Consider the following 8,352-nt stretch of genomic DNA (forward strand, 5'->3'; position numbering starts at 1 on the left):
GCCCGCCCGCCCGCCTCCCCGGGGCGCCCCGGGCCTAGATCGGGCCTCCCGCTGACGCCGCTTCGGGCCTGCCCCCGATCCCCCCGATCCCCCCCGCGGGCCCCGGTTACCTGCTGGCCCTGGGTCCCGCTCCCGGTCCCCGGCGCCGCGGGAGCTTTCCTCTTCCTGCTAACTGTTTTCCGGGCCATAGTGGGAAACGCCGCGGCGGCCCCGCAGCCACATGGGGCGGCAGGACCGGGGGGAGCGGGGGGCGGCCGCGCTGCGGGGCATATACTGGGGGAAGGGGTTGGGGACGGGGCAGGGGGAGCGGCGAGAGCAGGAGCAGAAGCCGGGGGCTGGAGGGAGGCCGGGGGGCAGGGGAGGGGGGGGGAGAGGAGAGGACTGAGCGGCGAAAGCGACCAGAGAAGCGAAGAGGACGGCGAGCCACAGGCACCAAAACACCCTCCCTCACTACCCCGTCACCCCGTCTCCCTCGTCACCCCGTCACCCGTCACCCCGTCACCAGCTGCGCAGCCGTGCTTTATGGTGCGTTGCCATGGAGACACCTCCCGGAAGGAGGCACCAGAGGACGCCTAAAAGCGTTCGGGCTGGTTGCCTGGATGCCGCCCCGCCCCTTCCACCCACCGGCTCCCTCCTCCGCCCCGCCCCGGCCCCGCCCCCTGGCCAGGGACGCTTCCTCCTCCTTAGCTTCTCCCCACACCTTCGCTTCTCCTCTCACCTGGGGGGAGGGGAAGGGAGCGCTCGCGCATGCGTGCCCGCGTCAGCTAGGCTGATGGCGGAAGGTTGGGGTCAAAAGGCCCGGCCCCAAAAAGGCTACCCCCTTAACGAACCCCAGGTTAAACTTCTCTGTCACGTCATCGTCTCAGAATAGAAACAGCTCTGGCCCCGAACCAGAGCGGGTCCTAATGGAGGGAGTATGTCCCTGTAAGGTGGCCTCCAATCAGAAGCCGCCCTGGGAGGTCACTGGGCCCAGCCGCCTCTGACACTGGGCGAGTGAAGGCCCAGAGACGCCGAGCCGCAGAGCACTTAGTAACCGCAGGGCCCGGCGCCCACGGCCTTGGCCGCCCCCTGCAGCGCCACGGTGCTGGCACCACCCAGCACGCGCCGGCACCCAGCGGTGCCTACGCGGAGCGGGAGCCTCAGGCCCACCCCGAAAGCGCTTGACTCCCGCAGGAGGGCCCACAGCCCTGCCGTGACGTCACCTGGTGTCCTGAGCGGAGGACCGGAGCCGGGCACCCCGCTCGGGCACCGAATCCTTGGGATTGGCCGACATGCCCTCACGCCAGGCCCTTCCCCTCCCTTGGCCTCTGTGCCCCCGTGCCCAGCCCTTCTCCCCGGCCTAGGGCGTTGCAAGAATCATGGGGCCTCCCTACCACAATGGGAAGAAGCCTGTTTTAACACAGATGGCAACATCTGGCACAGAGCCTCCGCACTTTGACCCCCCTGGAGAAGGTAGCTGCCAAGGTCACTCTTTTTCAGTAATCCCCAGGATCTCATGTTGATGATTAAGCTCAAAAGGAATCATCCATCCAGTCCAAAAAAAAAAAAAGGGTAGAGAATTGGGGGAGAGGGACTCTTATAAAGAGAAATTATTCTAGGGGTCAGTAGGTATTTGCCCTTTGGCCATAGCCATAATGGCCTCACTTAAGTGTGACTAAGTTACCTGACGGCTAGCTTCAGGCTTCAGGCCCCTGATACTTCCAGGAAGGATGGTTTGCTCATTTGAAGAGTGCCTACATGATGAATTTGTGTTGATTTTTTTCAAAGTGATTGAAAAACAGAATGGTAGGCCACAGTCTTTCCTAGTGTAGGTCCCCCTCAGGCTGAGCATCTGCCATCCCATAAAACATGGGAGATGGCATTAAGTCTCCCAGCTCGGGCAATGGAGTTCATCTGACACCTGAACCCCTATTTCTATGTCTGGTATAGCTCCGGTAGAAAATGCAGCTCAGTCTTACTTGGCCAGGGTTTTCCCTCAAAGACATGCACACAGTGACTGGCAAGACTTCCCCAGCTGCCTCCTTTAAACCTGTCATTCTAGTTCTGTCTTGCCTCACAATGCTCTGTAAAGCATACTGAATACTCCAATAACCGTGAAAGAGCTTGGAATGTTGTCAAGAACCCATGAACATCATGGCTATCTTAGTCCAACGGTAATCTCTTTTCAATTTTTGAAGACAAATTAGAATACATCCTTTTATTACCATAAATTTAGTGTTCTCGATAGATAATAAAAATAATAAAAGCAAAAATTGACTAAATCTCCAAATAAAATCTCTAAATTTATATTTTGATTAAGAAAAACTATACTTTATGAAAAGAGATACCATCGTACATGAAATATTCAAAGATGGAGGCCTTCAAAGTTTTGGGTAGATCATCTGTGGAGGATTTACAGGATCCCCTGAACAAGAATCACACAAGACAGATTTTTATTTAGATACACTATGATCCACATTGGTGGAAGCAGTATCCATAATGAAGAGATCATATATCCATTATCAAAAAAGCATGCATTTTAACATATTTTTTAAAAATTGCTCCATTTCCTATTTTGAATTATGATTCACTTCCTTTGGGTTTTTTTTGTTGGAGTCAAAGTGTATGCTGTTTTTCTTATTTCCCTTTTTTTATTTTACATCATTTCATTGAAGACTTTCCATATTTGCTCATATCCTTCATATTTTATTGTTACATAATATTCAATTACATTAAATACCATATAATATACATCATATACATATTATAATATGCATACATACATACACATAATAATATACACAATATAATATACATATTATATACATGATATGCTATATACCATATCAGTCAGTCCCCAGTGGTTGGACATCAGGGTTGTTTCTAGCTTTTCCTTTTAAGGAATAAATAAATAAAGGAGGAAAAGAAAGAAAGGAAAGAAAGAAGAAAAAAGGAGAGACTTGGATTAACAATTATTGAATCAGGACCAGGGTTTTTCCCCTTTCCTACTTCCTCATACAGAAACCAACCACTGTGAGAAATCTTGGGCAAAGACTTACCCAGGCTAAGATCTAATTAGACAGTAAAAGAAATTCTAAATTTAGGCCGTCCAGTCAAAACGATGCACTTGAGGACCTTGAGGGCCACACGTGTGGCCTCAAGGCTGCAGGTTCCCCACTCCTGGTTTAGGCTATGGGATGCATTCCTATTCATTGTGTTTACTCAGACAGGTTGGGGAAAATGTGGATTCTCCTTTTTGTCAGACAGGTGACATGGAAATCGATGTCTCTTTGACCTAGACTTGGGTGATCCAAGTGTACCTCAGGACGCTCACTGTAATATAACCCACCTCTCATAATACTAATTCTCTCATTAATTGTTACCCAATTAGAATTGATTGCTACCCTCAGTAATACCTGCTCTTCCAAGGGCATGTAAGCCTTGAATCTGCTGCCACAAGGGTCTTTGGCATTCAAGAGAGCCACTGGCCTATTTTTAATAATAACATGCTAACCTTATTGTTAAAATGATTAGATTAGGGGTGGCTAGGTGGCACAGTGAATAGAGCACCAGCCCTGAAGTCAGGAAGACATGAGTTCAAATCCAGCCTCAGACACTTAACACAGAAACTAGCCGTGTGACCTTGGGCAAGTCACTTAACCCCAATTGCCCTCCAAAAAGCAAAAATAAATAAATAAAATAAAATTATTAGATTACCCAGAAATTATGTCTTGAGGTTTTAAATGTCACAGAAGGAAGGAATGTCAAAAACCAAACAACATATATCTCTTTCTGCATTTGAAGTTTGTCACTTCTCTGGCAGGTAGTGAATAGCATGTTTTATCTTTACTCTTTTGTACTTGTGGTTGTTGTGTTGATCAGAGTTCTAAAAGCCTGTCAAATTTTTTTTCTGTGTTATTATTGTATGAAACATACTCCCACTCAAGCTGTTCATCAGTTTAAAAAGGTCTTCCTAATTTCCTCTGAAACTGGCCATTTCATCATTTCTTATGGAATAATCATATTGCTTTATACCCCAATTTGTCTAACCATTCACCAATTGAAGGACTCCTCCTCTGTTTCCTATTCTGGCCACCACAATAAGTATTTTTGTACCTATATGCCCTTTTCCTTTTTCTTTTTCTTTCTTTGGGGAATATAAGCCTGATACTGAAATAACTGAGTCAGAGAGTATGTAGAATTTAGTAAATTGGAGGGGTGCATAGCTCCAGACTGCTTTCCAGAATGGCTGGACACATTCACAGCTCTACCCATGGTGCACTAGGGTGATTTTTCTCCCCTTTCCCCCCACCTCAGACCCTCCAACATTTGCCATACTCCTCTGTGGTCATCGTTGCTGATCTGGTAGATATGAGATGGAACTTCAAAATTGTTTAACTTGCATTTCTCTATGAGTGGTTAAGAGCATTTTTTCCTATGGTTGTTGGTAACTTGTATTTATTCCTTTGAAAACTGCCTGTTCATATCCTTTGTCCATTTATCTATTGGAGAATGGTTCTTAGTGTCATAAGTTTGCTTAAGTTTCTTATATATTCTGGTATAAGAACTTTATCGGAGAAGCACACAATAAAATAATTTTCCCTAGTTATGTTTTCTTGCTAATTTGAACATTAGATTTGTTTGTGCAAAATCTGTTAAATTTGATGTAATTGTTTGTCTTTGAGCCTCCATTGCTTGTTTAGTAATGAATTCTTCCCCTATCTATGGATCCCCAAAGTGACTTCTTCCTTGCTCCTATAATATGTTTACAATGTGACCTTTTCTATCAAGGTCATGTAACTATCTGGGGCTTAACTTAGTGTACAGTGCGAGGTATTGGTCTAACCCTCATTTCTGCCAGACTTCTGTCCAGTTTTCCCAGCAGTTTTCATCAAAATAATTCCCCCAGTAACTTGGGACTTTGTATCTATCAAACACCTGACTACTTTATTTGTTTGCTTCTATATATTGTATATGGAATAAGCTCTACTGCTTGACCTCTTATTTTTTCAACCAGTATCAAATAATTTTAATGATTGCTACTTTGCAGTACAATTTGAGAACTGCTACTGATAGATCCCCTTCCTTTCCTTATTAACCTTGAGATTTTTGACCTTTTGTTTCTCCGTAGGAATTTTATCATTTTTCTAGTTTCATAAAATATTCCTTTGGCAGTTTGGCATGGCACCAAATAAGTAAATAAATTTAGAGAGGATTGTCATTTTTTTATTATATTGGCTTTGAACACTATTAGATGGGGTTATTCAAATAGTCTATTTCATCTTCTGTTTATCTGGATATTTTATATTTTTTGTTAGGATCTATTTTCTGTAAGTTACTAGTTTTGTTAGCATGTCACTGGGCAAAATACTTTCTGATCATTTCCTTTATTTCACCTCCAACTGTTTGCTTTTCCTCTTCCTTTTTAAAAATCAGATTAACTGTCTATCTTTTTTAGTTTTTTATTAAAAAAAAACAGATTTTCATTTTATTTATCAATTCAATGATTTTGTTACTTTCAATTTATTAAGTTCTTTTTAAATTTAATAAATTCTACTTTGTTACCTAGTGTTCACATTTTTTAAAATTACGTGCCCAATTCATTGTTCTTTATTTATATGAAATATAGAACAATTTACTATTGTTCTATATTTCCTGTACTTATGAAAATATTTAAAGATATACATTTTCCCCTTAGAACTGCTTTAGCTACATCCTATATATTCTGTTATTTTTAAAATTACTGTTATTTTCTTTGATGATATTTTCTATTTTTCTATAATTTGTTCTTTGAGTTACCTCTTCTTTAGAATTATATCATTCAGTGTTCAATTACTTCTTAATCCATTCCTTAAGGGCCTGCAATTAAATATAATTTTGATTGCATTAGCATTACTAGATGATGTGTTTATTATTTCTGCTTTTCTACACTGTTTTTGGCAAGGACTTTATATCCCAAAATATGGTCAATTTTTATATAAGTGCCATGTACATCTAAGAAGTATGTAAGTTCCAGATGTTGCCTCTCAGTTCATCCCTCCATCCCTCACTGTGTGTTTGTTGCCCAACTTGCCAGGATGATGTGAGGAGGAGTTTCCGCCGCCAAACCAGCCACGGCTGAAATGCAGCAGATCTCGGAAAGAAAGAGAAAGAAAATAGGAAGTTTCCAGTCTTTAAGATGATGGAATTTAAAAGTCAATTTGTTGATGGAGTAAACTACTTCATTAAAGTTCATGCTGGTGAAGAGGAATTTATTCATTTGAGAGTGTTCAAAAGTCTCTCTCATGAAAATAAGCCATTGCTTCTATCCAGTTATCAAACCAACAAAACCAAGAATGATGAATTGGTCTATTTTTAATGTACCATTTATTTTTTATTTTTTGCATTTTGGAGGGCAATTGGGGTTAAGTGATTTGCCCAAGGTCACACAGCTAGTTTTTGTGTTATGTGTCTGAGGCTGGATTTGAACTCAGGTTCCCCTGACTCCAGGGCCATTGTTCTATTCACTGTGCCACCTAGCCACCCCTAATGTACCATTTTGAATAGTGGCCCTTATATGGGTAATTATATACATCATATGGGCAGGTATTAAAATTTGGAACAATAAAAAAAATCTGATATTATTTAATTTTTGTTCTAACTCTGATATATGACCACAGATCATTTATTTGATTATCAATGATGTATCTTCAAGACACTGAACTTATGTAGCAGTTCAGCTAGGCCTTCTCTGGGCCTCAGTTTCTACAATTCAACCTTTTAGTTTGTACAAGATCTATAACATTCCTTAGAAGAACATGCTGGAGAGCTCATTTTTACTTTTTGGCTGGAGTAAGTTTTTCCTTATGCAAGTGAACATTTACTATTTGTAATTCCCATCCATTAATAAAACATAAGCTCTCTAAGGGAAAGGGTTATCTCACTTCAGTATTTATATCTCTAATGTTTAGCATAAAGTACAGGCTTATTAAATCATTGATTGATTGATTCCGGTCCTCCATCTAGATCCAAACAAAATAGCTGTCTTCTACATGCCAGCTCTTCAAGTATGTGAAGCCCCTAGGTTGCCTGATGAATAGAAGGATGGACTTGGAATCAGGAAGACTTAAGTCCTCCCTCAGTTCGCTGTAATTCGGGGAAAGTCACTTAATCTCCAAAAGCACCCACCTCCCAGGGTTGTTGTGAGGATAAAATGAGATATAAGTAAATTGTTTTGCAAACCTATATAAATGGTAGCTTAATAATAAGGAGATTTGGACTTGGAAAAAAAGAAGTATGTAAGTTTCTTTCTATTTTCACTCAGCCATTGTCAGAGATCTATTGGCTTTCATTTTTCTAAGTTTCTTTTTTTTTTCCTTTTGGAGGGCAATTGGGGTTAAGTGACTTGCCCAAGCAAGGTCACACGGCTAGTTTTTGTGTTAAGTGTCTGAGTTCAGATTTGAACTCAGGTCCTCCTGACTCCAGGGCTGGTGCTCTATTCACTGCACCACCTAGCCACTCCCATTTTTCTAAGTTTCTCTTCATATCTTTAACTTCTTTCTTGCTTATCTTTTGGTTAGATTTGCCTAATTCTCACAGGAATACGTTATGGGTCCCCATTATTATTGTTTTACTTTCTATTTCTGCTTCTAATTAATTTAGTTTTTCCTTCCAGTATTTAGATACCATGTTATTAGGGGGGTGTGTGTGGGTGGGTAGTATTGACACTGATTCATTATCTATGCATTTAAAAATAATGTAATTTCCTGTTTATTTCTTTTTGTCATTCTGTCTTTACTGTACCCTTATCTGAAACTATTTTTGCTACTTCTGCTTTTTAAAGTTCAACTGACCTTAGAGACTTAAAGAACTTACAGAGTTTTTTCCAGCCCCAGGGAATCAGATTTCTAGCTGGAAGATATCTTAGAAAGCATCAAGTGAGGAAACTGAGGTCCGGAGAGGTCAAATGGTTTCCCTATGGTCACATAACTATTGAAAATATCTGAGGCAGGATTTTATTTTATTTTATTTTTGTCCGTTTTGTTTTGCAGGAAAGGGGGGGGGGAGGCAGGGCAATTGGGGTTAAGTGACTTGCCCAAGGTCACACAGCTAGTAAGTACCAAGTGTCTGAGGCTGAATTTGAACTCAAGTCCTCTTTACTCCAGGGCCTGCGCTCTACTTATTGCACCACCCAGCCGCCCGCTTGGGGCAGGATTTGAACCCAGGTCTTCTTTACAGCAGTAGACCAAGCTACTTCTTAGGAGGAAACAACCAAACTCATCATATTTGAGTGAAACTGGAAGATCTGCTTTCAGACAGCTCACCTAACACTGTCCAGTTCACCAGGTGTGGTGGAACGTACCTATGGTACCTGCTATTGGGAAGGCTGAGGTC

General features: G+C 42.1%; 1 protein-coding gene and 1 pseudogene across 2 annotated transcripts in view; one reads left to right on the plus strand and one right to left on the minus strand.

Annotated features, from left to right (window-relative positions):
• Positions 1–1,846, minus strand: part of DCAF12 (DDB1 and CUL4 associated factor 12) — a 93,972-nt gene extending 92,126 nt beyond the window's left edge. The window contains exon 1 of one of the 2 annotated variants that reach the window (XM_069087970.1): positions 1,664–1,846. In XM_069087970.1, coding sequence (XP_068944071.1) covers positions 1,664–1,843 — 180 coding nt within the window. In that variant the 5' untranslated portion in view covers positions 1,844–1,846. Of the gene's footprint in view, positions 1–110; positions 293–1,663 lie in introns of those variants that run through there. The other variant, XM_069087971.1, reaches the window with a different exon arrangement.
• Positions 1,847–6,056: 4,210 nt separating this feature from the next.
• On the plus strand, positions 6,057–6,531 carry LOC138160994 (cystatin-B pseudogene; annotated as a pseudogene).
• The last annotated feature ends 1,821 nt before the right edge of the window (positions 6,532–8,352 follow it).

Source organism: Petaurus breviceps, unplaced genomic scaffold (genome assembly GCF_028583685.1).
Source record: "Petaurus breviceps papuanus isolate PSGF00001 unplaced genomic scaffold, PetGlider_PUasm1.0 183, whole genome shotgun sequence".
Classification (NCBI taxonomy): domain Eukaryota; kingdom Metazoa; phylum Chordata; class Mammalia; order Diprotodontia; family Petauridae; genus Petaurus; species Petaurus breviceps.